This window comes from Lolium perenne, chromosome 4 (assembly GCF_019359855.2).
Source record: "Lolium perenne isolate Kyuss_39 chromosome 4, Kyuss_2.0, whole genome shotgun sequence".
Classification (NCBI taxonomy): Eukaryota; Viridiplantae; Streptophyta; class Magnoliopsida; order Poales; family Poaceae; genus Lolium; species Lolium perenne.
In genome coordinates this window covers 113,945,296-113,965,450 of record NC_067247.2, presented here as the reverse complement: position 1 = coordinate 113,965,450, position 20,155 = coordinate 113,945,296, and the positions used below count along the sequence as shown (strand labels likewise).

Genomic DNA, 20,155 nt, shown 5'->3' with positions numbered 1-20,155 from the left:
ATGTTGGATGGCCTATACAAAGATGCAGTTCTTTTTTATGAGGCCTCAAGTGATTTCACCGTTCCTATTTATTTGAAGTTATGTTCACCACATCACAACTTGCAGCGCAATGTGTCATAAGGAGATAGAATATCAGTGAGCTACTATATGTTCAATATTCATACAGCTGTATAAGAAAGTCCAATTTCTAAGCTACGAGGATTAGAGGCACAAATGATGAATGTGCAGGTTGACAGATGGGTTCAACCAACTAATGAATGGTTGAAGGTAGTTTTGATGCTACGACAGGGAGAACTATTTTTCTTTATCTGGGGTGGGTATAGGGACAAGAAGAAATCTCTCTTGTTTACAGAAGAAAGTATTAATTTGGAAAATCCATTAATAGTTCACCATTATTACTGATGATTGCAAAAGAAAGTATCTACCAGAATGCCTTGCTGTCTTAAGCTGTGTATGTTCAGAGAACATTGTCCTAATGGAACTCTTTGGCTGAGTTAGGATGGTATATTTTTTGTAGTATACCCTGGCCTGCGACTTGGTTTCAGTTAACAGTATTTGTACTATTGGTTCATATTACGAGCGCATTTTTTTTGCAATTGTCTGTGATGGGTTGTAATATTTCAAAGTTGCCATACTTTTTCCTTGGAATTTTAAGATCACATCTAATGTTGATAAGGCCCGATTCTACAAAAAAACGAGGAATTGAGTGAAGCATCATTTTTCTCGTAAGCTATATCTATGTTTGCATATAGGTGGATAAAATTTACACTCGGTTATGCTGTTTGTAAGATCATATTTGCATCATAGTTTCTTAGTATAGAAGTGCACGGTGCAAATTATATTAGGAATTGAAGAGTTTCATAGTGTAATTTGTGTGAACTACAAAAGTGTTCTCAATGGAACAAAATACGTTTGAACATCATTTATCAGTTATTTGAACATATAATTTGGTTTGACATTCTTTTCAAAGCATGGGCCCTTTGCTATTTAATCAGATGGGAAATGATGCTGCTATCGTCAGATTGGAAGGCAACAAGATCTGTGCCGGTGAGCTACATGCGGGTAAGACGGTGCCACACTGCTTACCCGTCGTCCTTGTTATTCAGTATTAAGATTGTTATTTGAATGCAATTATATTTTCTTGCGTAGATAAACCAGTGAGTTCTCTTTTGAGAGGATTGTTGTACTATAATCAGGGAACTAAGTCCGAATATTTCATATGGTATAAGAGAAATATCAAAGCGAAATTTGAAAGATTTTGAGTGATACAAATTACCTTATTTCTGGGATCGTGAACACATCTCTACTATATTTCTGATCAATTTACTTTTATATTTGTTGGAATGTATAAACAATTTGCGATGAAAAAGAACACATAAAGTGAGCCTAGCTCACTTGGTTATGCAAGTGGATGTACAACCCAGCCACCTAGGTTCAAGTCACTAGGGATGTGAATTTGGATTCTTATTATTTAAAAACAAAATTACTGTAGGTGCTTCCCCTAATGTATTCCTTAAAAAAAAGAACACATAAGGATCGTGGCAACGCAGAGCATTCAACTAGTAATGGCATAATATTTAACCGAGGGGTTGAAATAATATTGGGCCGACTGCAACAGCACTTGTTTTTATCTTCTGGTTGACTCCGCTTGGAACTCCGGAAACAGCACGGACTGCTAGAGTTGGGCTATTTCTAGTTTAGGCCCAAGAGTAAGTAGCACGACCTCGAGTAGGGTTTAAGCTTCCAGCCCCGGCGCAGCTCCAAGCCGCCGGTCCGATTCAGTCCGCAAAACCCACCGATGGGAGCCGCCGCCTCCGCCGCCTCTCCTCCCCCGGAGGCCGCCGCGCCCGCCGATCCACCACCATCCAAACTAGATACTCCGACTGCCGCCGCCGCCGCCTCTCCTCCCGCGGAGGCCGCCGATCCACCGGCCAAAGAAGACACCCAGCCTGCCGCCGCCGCCGCCGCAGATGCGCCCCCGGAGGCCTCTGCTCCCGCTGATCCCGCCCCAAAAGAAGAGATCCAGCCCGCCGCGCCCGCACCCGCTGCCGGCGGCGACGTGGAGGCGGAGGGGGAGACGGTGGTCTTCGACGCCGCCGCCGCGGAAGCAGGCGGGGAGGAGGAGGTCGGGGAGTGCCCCTTCTGCACGTACATGAAGGGCGGCGGGTGCAAGGACGAGTTCGTGGAGTGGGAGAAGTGCATAGAGGTGGCGGAGGCCGAGGGCGGCGACATCGTCGAGCGCTGCTCCAAGGCCACCACCGCGCTGCGCGAGTGCATGGACAAGTACCCGGTTTACTACGAGCCCATCCTCAGCGCCGAGCGCCGCATGAGCGAGGATATGGAGGCCGCCGTCAAGGAGGAGGCCCAGGCAACCCAAGCATCCCCAGCCTCGCCACCTGCGGCCGCAGAGGAGGGGGAGCAGGGCGACAACAAGAAGCAGGCAGAAGAGGTTAAGGAGAAGGAAGCTGGCGGCGAGGCAGGGGAGCAGGGCGGCAGCAAGAAGCAGGAAGAAGAGGAGGTTGTGGTGCTCAAGGAGAAGGAAGATCTTGCGGCTTGATCCGACGCCGATGTTGGATCTCGTGATTTTTTGGTGGAGATTTGGGGCATCCTAGATGTGAATTCTTTCTTGTCTCCAAGAATATGAGATTTTTTTGCCTGGAAATTATACCTGTTGTGAGTTCTGACTCATGAACTGTAAGGAGAGATATGGAGCTTTAATAATCCGATGCATCGATACTAATTGACATGATCAGCTGTTGCTCTATTCTTTTTTGTACCACTAGTTTCAGTTTGTGATTGCAGCTCATGTTTGAAACAGTTGACAAACATTGACAGTTTGCCTCGTAATCGGATCCAGAATAAGTCATAGTATGTGCATGTTAATTTGAGGAATACTGTCTCGTTTCAGTTACACCCTTGAGGAATATAGGGAAAAGTCAGTATTCTATTGTCTGCCTTCCCAAGTATTTTGAGCAATTCTCTAAAGAAATCTTGATTGTGCAAATATCTTGTTCAATATTTGGAATTATTTACAAATACCAACTAAGAAAGTGTGTTGAATATGAATCCATAGTTTGCATCACAAATTACTCACATGAAGTTGGATTAATTGTTCTTTTAACTAATCGTCTCGACATTCAAACCTTTGATTGAATGTTTGGCTGCCTTTTTGTAACAACATTCGGCAGTGGTGGTTTAATCTTTGCCATTGAGTTTCCAGACAAGTGGTGCTGAAGCTGTCCAATGGCCTGAGTCGTCGAAACTGTTTTGAGCGACGATCTCGAGGCAAACTGTCGGCGAGGCAGCGGAGCAGGGTGACAATAAGAAGGAGCCAGAAGAGGAGGCTGTGGTGGTCAAGGAGAAGGGTGATCTTGCTGCTTGATCTGACGCCTATGATGGATCACGATTTTTTGGTGGAGTTGGGGCATCCTAGATATGAATTCTTCGTTGTTATGTTGGATCTCGATTTTTTGGTGGAGATTTGGGGCATCCTAGAAGTGAATTCTTTGTTGTCACGAGATTTTTTTGCTTGGAAATTATACCTGTTGTGAGTTCTGACTCATAAACTGTATGGAGATATCTGGAGCTTTAATAATCCGATGCATTGATACTAATTAGCATGATCAGCTGTTGTTCTATTTTTTGTACTATTTCAATTTGTGATTTGTGCAGCTTATGTTTGAAAACAGTTAACAAACATTGACAGTTCGCCTAGTAATCTTCCAAAATAAGACTACAAAAGAATTTCAGAGTGATAGTATCAACTTTCTCCACTTGGTCGCTGGGATGCTGAATGTGTCCTCTGCATCCTGCTGGTGGGAATTGTCTGCATTCAAAATATTTTGAGCAAATCTCTAAAGAAATCTTGATTGTACAAATATCTTATTCACTCTTTTGAATTAGTTACAAATACCAACTCTAAGAAAGTGTGTTGGATAAGAATCCATGGTTTGCATCACAGATAATGACTCACATAAAGTTGGATTAATCGTTGTTTTAACTAATCACCTTGACAGTCAAACTCTTTTTTTAGGAAAACCTTGACAGTGTAACCTAGTGGTGCTGAAGCTGTTGGTTTGAGTCGTTGAAACTGTTTTGATCATTACTAGTTTGTGCAAGGTTGCCTTCTTTAGCAGAGAAGACATATGCAGCTGTCTGTCCATTTTTTACAGGAAGTTCTTCCTCGGTTTGTACCTGAAAACTGTAGTAAGTAAATGCTACAAACAGTTCAAAAAAAAAAGTAAATGCTACAAAGAGTGGTTCGGAGCATAAAGTTGCAACAGACACAGAAAAGCTGAATCAAAACGGATAAATATTTTTAGGGAGAAGGTATAGTTTCAACGACATTTTCCATCTACTTGTACTGTGGCGGATGTTACAAAAAAGTGTCTGACAACGACAACGGCACACACGCCAGTAAAACCGCAGCACTAACCTACAATGCAGTGCTACAGGCAGCAAGATTAACGGCAGGTTTCTGAAACACCCTTATGACCCCTGACCCATCAGCACCGTCGTTTCCAACCCTCCACGAGCGATCCTTCTTCCGCTGGGGCTTCCGGTGGTGCTTGTGGGACGTCTCTTTCTTCTTTGTGGAATTCTTGGACGCTTGGCCATTCAGGTCGAAAGATTGAAGGTCACTTAGGGCGTGACTGATGTTTTGTTCAGCTTCACCTTGATCGATTTTCTCGTCATCTTCATCAGAAGCATAGTCATCTGATTCATCAGCTGCTGCAGCGGCTGAGCCTTCTAGGTCACTGGCATCGTCTAGGTCAGATTCATCGTCTATCTCACTGGGAGGAAGCTCAAAGTGTGGAATCTTTCCATCGATGTAGTCCTTCAGTATCTGTCGAGATGCCCTGGTCTCATCAGGCAGCCCAGCATGGCTGATATGCCCTCGAGATTGACAGTACGCCATCAGCAACTCAGCAGCAGTTGGGGGCCGCGATGCTTGCTCATACGCCTTGGGCTTTGGCAGGGTGATTTTATATACCTGTTCTAGGATATGTCTCGGCACACGATCTGCGACCACTTGAATTGCACCCCTGTGCTTTGTCATTCTATCAATTGGCAAGACACCACAAGCAACCATCTCATGCCTTGAGCTTGAGAATGAAGGGAAGACCAAACCAGGACAATCGCAGAGCATGAGCTCTTCTGAGATTATCAATGTCTGGAAATGCTTGGTCTTGCCAGGTGTAGATGTTACACCCGTCTTCTTCTCACCTACCAAAGCATTGATAGTTGAACTCTTCCCAACATTAGGATAGCCAACAAATCCGACAACCACATGCTTGGGTCGCGCCGAGGCAGAGTCGGAAGAATTTGATCCACGGTCCTCTCGAGCAACTGGTGTTCCCTTTTGGCTCACAATGTACTCCGCTTCACCCTGCAACCTCACCAGGAGTTCTTCACGGCCATATATCTTTGTGTCAAGATCTGTATCTGATTCTTCGGTGTACCCGTTTAACTTTTTTCCCTCTAAAGCAGCGGTAGCGGCTTTAGCAGACCAGAATAGATAGAGGATATCATGTTCCTTAAAGTAATCTGCCCATTTCCGCCTGCAAGTTTTCCATGTTGAGAAAATGTTATGGACCACAACAGACACTAAAGTTGTCAAGGAAATCAAAAGATGCAACTTCAAAGAGCTAACCTGACATTCAGCGGTAGAAGATCAGCCTTATTTACGAGTAGTAGTGTTCTCTTGTGCTCATCAATTTCTTGTGCGTATTCCTTAGTATACGTAGGCAAAGATACATGTTAGAAAGCCGCAGAGAACAGCAAAAATCCACAATGCAAAACTGCTAACACGTTTGTACACTAGCAGGGGAAAAGTATATCTTCTGTGTTAGCTCACAGCTATTTTCAAACACCATCAATCATATTTACCTCAACAAGCAAAAATGACAATTTGACAATGATGTAGGTTGCGCTAACATTTAGTGGTTCATGTATACTTTATTTGGCATCAAGATGACAATTCTAGGACAAATATTTTTCTACCATGCATCTTAGCTAGCTCACCTTGAGCCTTTTTTAAGAAACTATCCCAGGAGGTCGGTGAAAGTCAGGACCACATTATACAAACATTGAGACGCACAAAAACAAGCATGTAAGCCTATGTTGCTGGCACATTAAAAACAAAATACAAATTTCTATTTCCTTGCATTATCACAGGCTATAGAACATCACTCAAGCAGATGTATCACAGGCTATAAAACATCACCCAAGCAGATGTTGGGCACTGTCAGCCAATCCAGATTAAATAAATAAGTATCCAAGAAGGTCACATCACCACATAATAGCAACATCGACACATATAATGAAGTCTTTAAGCCTAAGTTGTTGCTACTAATAAAATTGAAATCCTAAACCATTACAGCACTTGCGATGCTGATATGAACACAAACTGGCAAAGAAACATACAGTTCTACATAACCACATCACCAGTACATCTTTACGAGATGCTTTGTCTTCGTGCCTATGAGATTGCACGGTGCACCATTGCAGTTTGACAGTGTCTGAGCAATCTGGACAATAATTTGTCCGAGCATGAACGCAGAAAAAGATGGAACTGATAATTTTGTGAGTCCAACATTGCACCTTTTAGTTTAAAGCAGCACACACTCAAGGCGGTCACAATGTAGTGTAGCATAGCTTAGTTTTCAGTTTTTTGGTTTTGGTTTTGCCTTCTAATTTCTGTTGGTTTGTTATCCAAGGGTTTTTGTTTTTTTCTTTTGCCTTGTCGTTTTGCCTCATTCTGTTTTTTATGTTTTTGCACCTTCTAGGCATCATTCTTCGGAAAAAAAAAGAGACATGCATTTGATGCGTGCTTGAGAAAAAAATTTCAAGCAGCATAAAATTTCACGGCGAACTTGATTTTAATGATTTGGGAAGATCAAAGAACAAATAATGCAACAGTCAGGAGCTGCAAATAGTTTTACACAAGGCACATGTCATCTAACCACAATGGGAATTTATTGGTAAAGCATTTAGACAACCATGCAAATTAAACCAATAAAAGTAAAAGATGTATTGGGTTCTTCTGAAGTAAGTACCTCAAGATCAGGGCAACGGTAGAACAAGGGATTTCGAGAATCGACGACCATTACGAGCTTCAATATAAAGAAGAAAACCAGTAAGTACTTCCACATAATTTCCTTACAAGTTACCTCATTCTAACAAAACCAGTAGAAGTAGTCACAGTCACAAAAAAGACTCCAATACTAAAGACAATAATGTACCATAGCCAAAATTACCAACATATGAAGAACAGAGAATGTATGCAACTCGGTAATTCGAGCGGGGACACATTAAAGTTAGGCACAAGGTTGCTGATGATGAATGGGTGTGCACATTCATGTATCCATGCCAGAAAAAGTGCAAGATTTAGTACAAGATCTAACATTGTATTGTACCTACTGTTATGTGCAACTGATTTTAAATGAGATCACTGAGAAATAAGTTTTCTTCTGGGTAAATGACAAATGAGTTTACAATAAATATTCACATAAGCCTCAACAGTACCATATATTTTTTCAGATAGATGTACTAACCAAATCACTTCGTTCAAGTACTCGCCAGAGCTGTCTCCAGATATCAATATTCTTCTCAAAAGGTGTAAGGACAAGTTCTTCATTCTCTTGCAATCTGCAGAACGTTTCTGTCATAATCGACTTACACAAACAACATCTAGCTAACATAAAATTTACCCAGATCGACTACATGCTCAGATGCTCAAAAGACCACTCAGGAATGTGTTCATTGTTTCCATTTAGGCCGAAGAAAGAAATTAAATGTGTACATGTGGTTTGCTTTGCATATATACTGTTCTGTTTAAACAATTCAGTTAGCACTTCCACTGTAGCACTTCACATTTTCAATGCCCCAGAAGAATGAACCAGCTTAGATATTTATTTATGGCAAATGTTCAGAACAAGTCCAAGTATTGTTTTCTGACAAGAGCAAATTCCATGTTTAATGGCTATGGTTGCAGGAAAAAAAACTGGGGTTTACGGCTTGTGACACCTGACCTGGGCTTTGCATTGATATAGTGATATTGTCTCACAAACATCCTAACCTACCACCCATCTGAAGTACTGGCAGACAAGTAGTGTCGTTCAAATTGTAGGCATGCCAAGGTGGGAAATTGATTAGGTGAGTTCTATGAAATGATAAATGACCATAAAAATTGAAGATGTCCTCCTACTAAAACCACAAAACCCGCAGCTTTCTGAAATATACTGGGACAAACATTCCATGCGCATGCGAACAATGCAATTTTGAACAACGCCACTGCTATGAACATAAGAGCACAACTACACGAACCTCGCGAGGTTCCTCCGCCACTCCAGGAAGGCCCGCTTCTCGTTGTTGTTGAGCTCCTCGGTCGTCATCTGGGGAGTCCACGGGGGCCTGAAAGCACCACGATTCCATTCAGCCGTTATACATCACTCACCCAGCACCACTAGAACCCAAAGAAACGAGGCACTGACCGGCGAGGCACCCTGAGGCTGTCGGCGTGCAGGGCCTCCTGCTCCTCCCTTAGAATCCGCCTCTCCTCCGCCGTCGCCCCCGTCCCGTCCCTGCAAACGCAAACACCGGCCGCGGCCGTCTCAGAGGCAAATTCGTCGAACACCCTCTGCTGCGGGAACCAAAAGAAACTGGCCCGGAGGAAGGACGGGCCGCGCTTACAGATCGACGAGGCCTGAGCCTAGCGCGGCGGTGAGGGCGGCGGCGCCGTCGGCGTCATCCCCGTGGAGGAGCTCCTCCTCGGCCGCCCGCTGCAGGACGGCGTCGATGTCGCTGACCTCGATGACGGACTCGAGCGGCAGGCCCTGCTGCGCGCGGCGGGAGATGACGAGCTGCTGGCCCCTCGCCTTGGCCGCCGCGGCCTGCTTGTTGCGCTGCCGGAGCAGCGCGCGCCCCAGCCCCTCGCCGCGGTCCTTCTTGCCGCCGCCGCCGCCTCCCATCTCCACGCAAAGGCAAGGTTACACCAGAGAGGAAAAGCAGGAGAGTTGTGTTCCTAGGAGTCGCGCTTCGGCGGCGCGAGGGCTTGGAGAGGACAGAGGAGGCGAGCCCTGAGCCCTGAGGCGGTGAGTTGCAGGCCGAGTTGGTACACGGCCCAGTTTATTTCTCCTTCTTTCTGCTTTTGAGCAAGAAAGGCCGAGGTGCAGGCCGAGTTGGTATTCTCCGAGGACTCCGTTTTCTAGTTTTGGGGGCTTGCTTTCCCATCTTTAGGGTTTTGTTTGTAGGGGCGATGCTTAGGTGGTGCTGGCAGCGCCTCATGCAATAATATTTTCCCGACTTCAACCTCATCGTAACGGCGACATCGAGAAGCTTGTTGGTGTGTTGTGGTCTTCTAGGATTTCGTCTGGCCGTGGGGATCTTCGGCTCGTTAAGGAGCTTCACCGGCAGTTCATCCGACTTCGTCGTCTCCAGGACGGATGTGGTCTTTTTGACCCATTCGGCGACTTCCCGTCCGTAACCAACAACGTTAGGCCGACTCAGGAAGGAGCGGCAACAGCGGCGCGCCGTTGACACGGTCTGGAGGCTGAAGATAAGGGCTCCTCAAGGATCTCGTTGTAATTTTCCTTTTTTTGAGATACTTTGTATTGTTCAATTTTTTAATGCCAGTCATATTCGCAAAAAAAAAAAGAACTTCCAAGGTCGTAAAAGAGGCCAATATCATGGTATCATTTAGCGGGAGGTATCACTAGATACGTTCTTGTAGGTGCAACCTATTCATCGCCCAACGCGTGCAGGAATGTGTCTCGTAGCCCTCAACCAAATAGCAGGAGCTAGCTCCGATTCTTCGTGTGGTTTTCTGCGTTCCTCACGGTTTTCAAAATCTGAACAGTTTTCAAATTAAAACAAATTCCAAATTTCGATTTTTTTAGATCTAGATAAATTTCAAATTAACAAATTTTAGATTTAAGCAAATTTCAAATCTAAACAACTAAGTTAGAACACTTTTTGATTTGAACATATTTAAAATCCGAATATTTTTAAAACTAAACAATTTTCAAATTTAAACATTTATTTGAAATGTGCATATTATAATCAAAGAAAAGAAAAAAGGACCGTGCTACAGGGCGGCGCCGCAAAAAACGTATTCCGTGCGGCGGCTCATACCGTGAAGGGATAGGGCAGTGTGTCAGTGATATGTCGGATACCTCACGATACTATTACACGCATGCATAGACCATAGGTTGTGACTTGTGAAACCAAAAATAAAACACATAAACTATTCTCAGCCACATATTTTTTACAAGGTCAAGTTTCTACACACTGTTCTTACTGTTTGATGCAAGCTGCGGTTTTAGTTCTCACACCAGATTACTAATTGCTCCGATTATTTATGCCTAGTTACCTTATTTAGTTGTTACTAATTACCTGTTAATTAGACCTAATTGCCATAATTAGTAATTGTGAGACGAAATTATTTAGTACTGCTAATTGACAGATTAATTTGGCCTAGTTGCCATATTAATTACGCTACGCCCGCTCGCCAGAATTGTGCGAGATGCCAGATTAAGAGAAAGAACTAACAGGATCATTAAGCCTAATATCCAGGTTAATTAAAGTCTAATTGCCAGGTTCATAGCACATGGACGGAAGACTCTTGCAGGCGCTTGTTGGTGGCGTACCCACGCTCGCCGGCGGCGTCCCTGCGGTAGGGAAGGGCTCTTCCTCCACACGCCCGTCGGTGTTCCCGTCCTAGGAACGGCACCTCTTCCCCGCGAGCTCGCCGCAGACCTCGCCGGCGACAGCCTCGCCCGCGAGGGACACCTCCTCCTCCTCCCCCCACAAGCACGCCGCGGAGGCTCGCCGGAGACGGCCTCCCCGGCCCGCGCTGGCAGAGGAACACCTCCTTCTCCTCGCGGGTACTCCGCAGATGCTCGCCGGCGAAAGGCCTCCCCCTTCTAGCAGAGGCTCCTCCTCACGTGCGCGCCGCAGATGCTCACCGGTGAAGGCCTCCACCCGCTAGCAGAGGCTCCTCCTCCTCGCGAGTGCGCCACAAATCGGCCGACGACGATCCTCAACCACCCCGCTCGCGGCGATGAGAGAGAAGGCAGATTGTGTGGATAGGAGCTATCCGCGGGGAGAAAGATAAGGTGGGGCTGCGATCTCGCGATGGAAAAAAGCACTTGCTCTCTATAGGACCCGATGTTGTTTGCACGTATCGTGACGCGTCGCACGGGAGGCCTGCTTATGCGGCGCTTTTTGTTAGATTTTCCCAAGAAAAAATGTAGAACCGCCGACTCTATTAAATGGGCTTGGCCCAAACCGCAAGAAACGCGGACGAAGCGAAATCCCACAAGCTTGGAGAGATAAACAGAGTAGTCAGGTGCTATGTTCAATCTGATTGGATGAAACTTGTTATTGGTTGCGTTGAACGGGTTATAGCTTAGAATTATGTTTGAGTGATAATTTTTATTTTCTTAGCAAGATATGACCGAAATTTCCTCTATTCTTGAAAAAGCTAAATATTAGGCCATTATAGCCTTTCATAGCTGCTGAAAATACCACGGTCAAGTGCAATAGGCTTCTATTTAAACTATGATTGTCGTGCACACGAAGCTATCAAATAGGAAAATGTATGCAGACTTGTCAATAAAGTTTTGTTTGGTATTAGAGTTTTTATGGGAATTAGTGGAGATAATTCCCATCAAATTTTAAAAACTTGTTTGGTTCTAGAGAGTTTAATCCCTGTTTATTCCTACTTTTGCCTAAATCTTAGTGTATGTTTCTCGACTAGGGATGGGAGTTTTGTTGAAACTGAGTGACAGTATCGGTTTAATCAAATACTCTAGTACTAAACAATGCCTAATAGAGATGCAATCGGACGTTCAGGGACCAGGGTAAGCCCGCCAAAGGGGAAAATACATTAATCTCTAAAATTTGATAGAACAAACCTAACTGATTTGGACTAGAGGAGTCTTAAAAAGATTGGATTATTTCCGATCAAGATTCTTCTGGCAAGGGGATAGTGAGAAGCGTAAATATCGACTGGCTAAGTGGAGTGTGATTTGTCAACCCAAAGACCATGGAGGACTTGGCATCCAAGACCTCCGGGTTAAGAATAGGGCCCTACTCGGTAAATGGCTATCCAAGCTACTTACCGAGGAGGGAGTATGGCAAACACTTCTCAAGAGAAAGTATATTGGGCTCTATCTCAGGTTTTTTGGAAACTAGGAGATTCACATTTTTTGGCAGGTCTTATGGGTACAAAGAAGTATTTCTTTCCATATGGATCTTTCTCTATTAAGGATGGGTCGAAAATTTATTTCTGGGAGGATAAATGGCTAGGTAACACCACGCTCCGAGAACAATATCTGGATTGTACAATATAGTGCGTCACAAAAGGGAAATACACTTTGGCTCATAGGAGCATTTGCTCTCATTATGTGAATCCACATTTTGAAGTGTCAAAAAATTCTAAACTAAATTTTTACATGTACATCTAAACATTTTATGTTGGTACACAAATTTTCAAAAAAATAAAAAAAATTTGTGGCTCCTGTAAAAAAGATAAATTTTGATGTTGTAACACGACTACATACAACATATTTTTTGTCCTTTTTGTACACACCACACAAAATGTTGTTTTTCCATGAAAACTAGTGTACGAACATAGAATGTCACGATGTATACCAAAAAATTTATGTCAATTTTTTTAACATTTATAAAATTAATTTTTAATTATTTTATATAATGGGAGCATTTGCTCCTATGAGCCAAAACGTCACCTCCGTCACAAAAGCGATACTATCGCTAAGGTGTTAGAAACTTCCCCACCGAATGTGGTGTTTAGAAGAAGTCTTATCGTACCTAGACAAACCTCTTGGATTGAATTGTTACAGCGTCTTGAGTTAGTTCAATTGACGCAGGGGTCTGATGTGTTTCGTTGGAATCTCACCGGGAATGGTTCATTATCAGTGGCTACCATGTACAATGCTCTAATTTAGCCTAACATTCCAGTCGATAATAATTTAAAATTTTGGAAGATGAAGATACCGCTTAAAACGAAAGTGTTTGCATGGTATCTTCGTCGTGGGATCATTCTTACTAAAGATAATCTTACCAAACGCAACTGGCATGGAAGTAAAAAATGTGTCTTTTGTCATCATGATGAGACTATTAAACACTTATTCTTTCAGTGCAAGTTTGCTAGGTTTATACGGTCAGCCGTTCAAATAGGGTCTACCTTATACCCACCACGTAGTGTTGCTAATATATTTGGCAACTGGCTCAACGGTGTGGATGTTAGGTTTAAACGTCTTACTAGGATGTGCGCGATTGTAGTTATTTATCGTTGTGGCTATGTAAAAATGACAAGATTTTCAATAATATTTCTTCCTCTTTTATGCAGGTCATATACCGGTGCACAGCTACCCTCCGCTCATAGGTGCCACTGCAGCGGGTGGAGCATCGAGACCTCTTTACGGAGGTGTCTTCACGGTTGGATGATACAACAAGAGATATTTTTTCCCAACATGGGAGTGATGTTTTTTAACAGATATTTGTGCTACTGTATGCATCCTAGCTATGCAGAAGCCAGATCTATTACTTAAAGTGATAAAGTGTCATTATCGAAAAAAAAACTGATTTTGACTACGGACTTGGGCGGATGGGCACCACTTTGCATTCCTAGCCGACATGCAGCACAGCTCAGATAAACTTTCTTTTCCCTCAAACGCGCGTCTGAAATGTGTGTCGTTGTGTATTAAAAGAAAAACGCCAACTAGGATCCACAAGAACTCCTAATTGAGCTAGCCCAGGTGCTTTGGCACCATCTCAGAAGGTAACAGCTCAGACAAGCTTACAACCCAAATATCGCCATTACAACAGATTTTTATACCTTAAAAATTAAAACATACATAAAAACCAAACAAAGTCCAACTTACTCCAGTACATCTCCAACACGCACAAAAGTTTCAAATTTAAGATTCAGAGAAACCCTAATACACCACAAGAACCGTTAGGTCTGACTTATTCTGACAGATACAGATCATTAAAACCTGATGATACCATAGAGTGCATACTCATACACTGCTTGCAAGTACGTAGTAGTGCTTCTGATACTATTTTACAGGCATATGGGGAGCTCCATCATCACAACATTCCTGAGAACGAGCACTTCAGTTTCAGGAATAGGTAGGCGATGTAGAAGGTACCCCAAATGCAGTAGAGCCAAGAATGATTTGCCTACAGACAACCACACGGCGGAGAGACAGTTAGTCCCTGAGCCAGAGCCAGCCATGGCCACCAGACATCGCCGGTAGACCACCGCTCTTTGATCTAGTTGTCTGTGTATACCCCCCTCAAGTCATGCCTTGAGGAGCTCACAGCAGCCATCGGTTGCTGTGGCCCACTTGAAGGGGGTAGCAGCCCCATGCTCGCCGTCCATGATGATCGGCAGCGGGGTGAAGAAGGGTGTCCGGAGATGCTCGATGCTGTTGTAGTGGTCAACATCTTCGTGATCATACATGCTTGACACATCCGAGCCTGAGAGGCTCGAGATGCTGCTCCGGGAGTGTGGGTTGCGCAGCTCCGACTGCGGAATTACGGAGCTTGGAGACGTGGCGAAGCGCGAAGGTAGGTTATAGTCTGTCTTCTTGCTGCCTCCTCCGGGAGCGTCCTTTCCGCCCCCCTCTTTCTTCGTGTTGAGGAAGCGTCCTCCTGTGCCTCGTGCTCGGCGCATTGCGTGACGATGGCGTGATTCATGAAGGTACGGCTGCGTCATAATCATAAATAGCAATGAGTATGACGAAAGAGATGTGTTGAGTGACATGCTTTTTTAAATGGAAGAGTTTTATTTCCCCAGTCTAAGAATGACATGATTGCAATGGCAATGACTTCCACTTAGTGGAAGTACATGCTTACCTTTCTTCCTTTAATTAATTGGTTTTCTCTCTCTATCTTGGCACGAGCACGGCGGCGGCGAAGTATGCCTTGATATTGTTTTGCATTCACATAAATTGGTGCATCAGCTGGCGCATTCAGTGGCAAGAGCACTCGCCCACCAGGCTACATTGAATAGAAAAAATGAAGTGGAGAATCAAATAACAGAAAAAAATAATTGAGAAAAATATAGCAGATAAAATTAACTACTACATACTGAATGAAGATATGGTCCTATATAATTTAGTATGCTCACAGGTGAATGATCTTGCAATAGCAATGTTTCCAAATAGTTGTGTGCACACAGTTAGGGTCTCAACCAAGAGCAATGGAAATTTCAAAATGTAATTTAAATAATACACACTAAACCTTACCATCGATTTCATCGCGTAAGTGGTAAGTAGGCCATAGCATTGGTCGGCAGAAGGATAACTGGAAGAGATCTGGAACACGTGTGGTCAATTAGAAACTGAAAAGTGGAGATATCTAGAATCCAAGAAAGTTGGGAAAATAATAGACTTTCCTCTCAATAACTAAGTTAACCAAATTCTAAAAAGTGGACTAAGTTAACAGAAAAGTATACCATGGATGGACCTGAGCCAAACTCAAAACGACTGTTGTATTCCGGGAGCGGTGATTGCAGTGCAATAGTGGTGGAGTGATCCAAGGTCTTCTCTCCTTTACCTCCCGACTCCAAATTCCCTGAGCATCACAGTTCCTCAAAACCACGGCAATAAAAGTACCCTATGGATTTTAAAGCATTTTTCAGAGCTACCAAATGCTAAACACATAACTTGTTCTACATGATTGCAAATCCACGTATCAGCAACAGAATGGAAATGCTGTCTTTTTGGATGAGGAAAGATTTGGTTGTGACAAGTTTAACTCAAATCTCAACTAAATCCTAGTCAAATCTTCTTAGCATGATGTTCCATTGTTCAAAGCACTTCTGACGAGTTAGATCAATATCACAACATTCTGACATATCATTCAGAACTATCTGACTGAAATAAATTAAAGCGCTCACAAGTCTCGTTCAGAGCCAAAAATAAATATTACTATAAGTTTTTGCTAAAAGCTGATGCTTCCTTATCTGCATTAATATTCTAGAAAAAAGGAGATGTAAGCTTTATATTATAGAAATGAACTGCATGCGGTTGGACAGACGTGTACGTTACTTACTGAATTAGAAAAGTAAATAGCTATATTGTATTCCATCAAGAACTACCGCTCTAGTCTATTATAAGATTATACTTGGCAAAACCTGATTCCAAGGTTTAAAAGGTGAAAGTGAAGAACCGGGGGCTTCTAATAACCATCGAGCATGTGCCTTATCAAATATTCTCATCCGTTCATTCATTATTGTATAAATTCATCTAGGGAAGGCTTTTGCCTTCCATAAAAATAGAGCATAATAATTATGTGTTCTACAAAACTAGGGGGCCGAATACCCAGTCCAGCTACCAAACTAGTGTCAATGTGTCATGTTCATGAAAAAATAAACCTTATCTTGGGTACAAAAATAAGAGAGGCCCAACTGCTACACCCTCAAAATATATTACGAAACTTTAATATAAGTAGTCTAATTAGCCTTTTTTTTCCTAACTAATGGGTTTAGCTAACTCGTTACCTTCCTTTATTTTTGTATAGTTGGCTAAAAAACCAAGCCTGCAACCATCAGTACTCATCAATCTTGTTGACAAGTCTTTGTATAGAGAGAAAACAAATCATAATGAATATTCCTATAAACTAAGCAGATAACAACAGCTTCTTGGGTCCAAAACATCTGACAATCCAACTAATTGCCCCCCTCTGGCCTGACAGCTGACATATATAACACCGCCTTTCTTAGCAAAGATATGCAAATTCATATAGCTCATACCAAATTATTGCAACAAGTCTATGATATTTTTTTTCTATCTGAATAGAACAAAGAGCCCAATCTTCTAGCTATGACTTCATTCCAAACTCACAAACATATCTGTTTAAGTTGTGCCAAGATTTCAGATTTAGATGATTACGGGCTCCAATTTCAAATTAAGAGCCATGATGGGATAATTCACCCAATCTCTCTGGATAATTCAACCTTGTGAGTCGTGACATTCCCTTCTGTTCACTGGCATAGTAGTAGCATGCACAGATCCAACCACCAAACTCTTGCAATCATTCCACAAAACTACTGCTAGCAAGAAGGCCTCACCTTGGAACACCGAGAACTTGAGCACCTCAGGAGCCCCGGTCTTGGGCGCCGGCGACGGCGGCACTGCCGGATCCAAGACGCCCTGAGCTCTGGGCACGACCTGGAACTGGCCGACCCGGCGAGTCTCCGCCTCCGGCGACGACGACGATAAGGGCTCCCCGTACAGCATCTGGGACGCCGCCCACCACGGCACCGGGGCTCCACCTCCACCACCACCGGAAGCAACCTGCCCGAATCCCTCATGGCCCTTGAAGCTCATCATTGCCTGCTGCCTTGGCCAAGGAATTATGCCGGAGCGTCAGATTTTTCTCTGGGCCAAAGACAAGGATGCTTTAGTGGGATCTTTAGCCTCTGGGCGCACTAAGCATCATCCAACCACCTGTACCGAACCAATAATTGAATAACGGATTAGAGAGATTGGTGGTGTACGAACAGAGGTAAAAACAAAAGCTTTAGCAGGCACAGGGAATTGAAAACAAAGCAAGTGGGGAACTCCCCAAGAACTCAAAAAACAAGATGTTGTGGACAAGAAAAATAGATGAGAGAATTGAGGAGCATGCACGAAACTAATGGATAATACCCTACACAAACATGCAAGAAAACCAAGATGGGAGGAAAAGAAACTGAAATCCCAGAGAAGCAAAGGAAGCTGGAAAAACTGATGCGGAGAGCCAGGAAAAAAGAAGGCAGGTCGTGTTGGCAGAACAAAGAAAAGAATAAAAGGAAACCGATTTGGATGGATAACCACACGCTGGGAAGGATGAAAGAAGCCCAGACGAAGAAGAAGATCAGCTTGGAAAGAAGGGACGGTGGCAAGATCAGAGCAGAGCCCACACACCCAGACTTTCGGAAGGCCAGGCAGAGATTTCCAAGAAGAGCTAGCAGAGAAGACTTTCAGCAGAGCAGAGCAGAGCAGTCCTACCATAACCAGAAAAGGATTTAGGACGAACCAAATTAAGCGAGGTGAGCAGCAGCAGCTCGCATCAACGGCCGGAGAGAGGGGGGAATCAGACGAGAGAGGCCGTTCGCATCTCAGCTGGAGCTGCGGGAGACCATCTAATAATGGCAACAAACGGCACGAGACAGGGAGAGGGAGATGGAGATGTGGATGCAGGACTAGTATATAGTAATGCCGCTGGGCTGGGGTCACTGAGCAGAAACCAAGAAAAGGCCTCCCATCTCCCTCTCTCTCTATCTCTCTCCCAGCCCGGTTTGAGCTGAAAAGTTGGCCACCATCTCCTTCGGTGCAGTGTGCTCCCTTTACTTTGCCTAGTTTGGTGTACTGATTCTATCCCGTAATAGTACAGGTACTGCTGCTTGAGTACCCGATCAGTGAGGAGAGATTCTTCTCGGGACGCACGGCATCCATGGTTGCCAAATTGGTCATGCCGCGAGGAGCAGCTACCTGACAACTGTTGGCTGCTTCTACCCCGGCCTCTCGGAAAGGCAATACCCAAGTACACACATGACCTTGCTTGCCCATTGGCAAAACCTAGGGTCACCCAATGTGGCGGCCGTGCCCGTGCGTGCGTGCGTGCGGCGACCTACATTTGTGATTTGTCCTCCAACCAAGCCGGGAACCTGCTGATTGGCAAAGCTACGCGGGTTGGTCATTTTCAGACCCCTCTTTCGTCTAATCCATTGCACCTTCCGTGATCCAAATAGGTCATTTAATAGTATTTATTTTTTAAGAGCGCGGGTGCACAGCCATCTTACTAGTTATATCAATGTAACTCATTTTGCATTATTCTTTTTAACCAATGGGGGGATGAGATGTGGGTCTATAAACTGCTCGAAACACAGGCAAACCATAAGATAAATAAATGTCTTTAAGGTGTCATTTTCTCAAAAAGATATGTGAGATATATGCATGAAACAATGTGTGTTTCTAAGTAATTCACCCTACTACCAATGTGTGTTTCGCCTAATTTTGTAAAGTTTGACCAAATATTGGGCAACATCTGTAATATAAAATCTATGGTATTAGAATCAGCATAAAATATATTTTCATAGTATATGCATTTGATATTATAAATTTTAATATTTTATGTTATATACTTGGCCAAACTTTGCAAAGTTTGACTTTGATTAAACCCATATCCAAGGTAAATAACAAAGAGAGTAAGTACTATGCAAAACTAATATATGATTCCAAACTGAATACTCTGTATTGTTGTTCTTTTCTATCTACAGGGTGCCACTAGCGTTGGTAGTAGGGTGAGGTACATATTGTGTCACTTTCCATGTTGATTTACATAATTTATATTTGGTCATTTTGTTCGATAAGTATATGGTTTTACCACATTTGGACTGGGATTAATATTTGTGTGACATTACAAAATACGGACGCGGTCATATTGCCCGTATCATAATTATACTTTTATTATAATATATAACTATTTTAGTATGATGCACTAACATGTTTTATCGACAAAAGTACCATCTTCAACACTACATCATGTCAATTTTGAAAACCGCAAGTGTCCGATGATACGTGTTGTAGTTCATAGTCTAGGCCAGAGTGACTCAAAAGTCTAGTCTCCAATCCGGTTGTGCTTTGAAACCCTTCCACGCACATATCTATATGTCTTATAAAACAACACACTAACATGCATTAGTGATAGTCCATCTCTACATGTAAGCTATATCCATTATCTATTATTTGAGCTATCCGTTGTTTTTAAACATAAAGCCATAGGCTCAGCTTTAAATTAATAAAGCCCCAAACAGCTCGAAGGTACAAGGGTGTCGATCAAACCAGCTTGTTTGTTCATGACATGTCACTAACATTTATCTATACATGAAAGCAATCTACCTATTCAACCATCCAATTATCCATGTTATCATTTTCTAGCCGTCAAATACATAACCATTTCAAAGCGATTAAACTTAGAATTTCGACAACTTTGACTAATCGGATCTTGAATATTCCCATAGGCGTACACAACTTCTTATTTCATGTGTCTCATACCCTTTTGTTTACCCAGCAAAGTTCTTAAAAAGATTCTCGCCGCAACACACGGTATCTTTCTAGTTAGGTATACATAT

General features: G+C 43.3%; 3 protein-coding genes across 4 annotated transcripts; 1 reads left to right on the top strand and 2 right to left on the bottom strand.

The window, feature by feature from the left end:
- The first annotated feature begins 1,723 nt into the window (after positions 1 to 1,723).
- On the top strand, positions 1,724 to 2,746 carry LOC127293672 (uncharacterized). Its single transcript, XM_051323316.2, has one exon. The coding sequence runs from the start codon at positions 1,799 to 1,801 to the stop codon at positions 2,555 to 2,557; it is 759 nt and encodes a 252-aa protein (XP_051179276.1). The 5' UTR covers positions 1,724 to 1,798; the 3' UTR covers positions 2,558 to 2,746.
- Positions 2,747 to 4,360: 1,614 nt separating this feature from the next.
- On the bottom strand, positions 4,361 to 9,000 carry LOC127293671 (GTPase LSG1-1). The gene is made up of 7 exons (XM_051323315.2): positions 8,695 to 9,000; positions 8,496 to 8,585; positions 8,329 to 8,415; positions 7,557 to 7,650; positions 7,059 to 7,115; positions 5,654 to 5,733; positions 4,361 to 5,561 (listed from the first exon to the last, which is right to left on the bottom strand). Exons 1-7 carry the CDS (start codon positions 8,970 to 8,972, stop codon positions 4,436 to 4,438), a joined length of 1,812 nt encoding a protein of 603 aa, XP_051179275.1. The 5' UTR covers positions 8,973 to 9,000; the 3' UTR covers positions 4,361 to 4,435.
- A 4,929-nt stretch (positions 9,001 to 13,929) lies between these two features.
- LOC127293670 (nuclear transcription factor Y subunit A-10) lies at positions 13,930 to 18,270 on the bottom strand. 2 transcript variants are annotated; one of them, XM_051323313.2, is made up of 6 exons: positions 18,058 to 18,270; positions 17,108 to 17,486; positions 15,491 to 15,609; positions 15,282 to 15,350; positions 14,890 to 15,033; positions 13,930 to 14,740 (listed from the first exon to the last, which is right to left on the bottom strand). In XM_051323313.2, exons 2-6 carry the CDS (start codon positions 17,367 to 17,369, stop codon positions 14,333 to 14,335), a joined length of 1,002 nt encoding a protein of 333 aa, XP_051179273.1. In that variant the 5' UTR covers positions 17,370 to 17,486; positions 18,058 to 18,270; the 3' UTR covers positions 13,930 to 14,332. The 2 variants fall into 2 exon arrangements, with proteins under 2 accessions (XP_051179273.1, XP_051179274.1); XM_051323314.2 differs by lacking the exon at positions 18,058 to 18,270 and adding an exon at positions 17,946 to 17,964.
- Between the last annotated feature and the right edge of the window lie 1,885 nt (positions 18,271 to 20,155).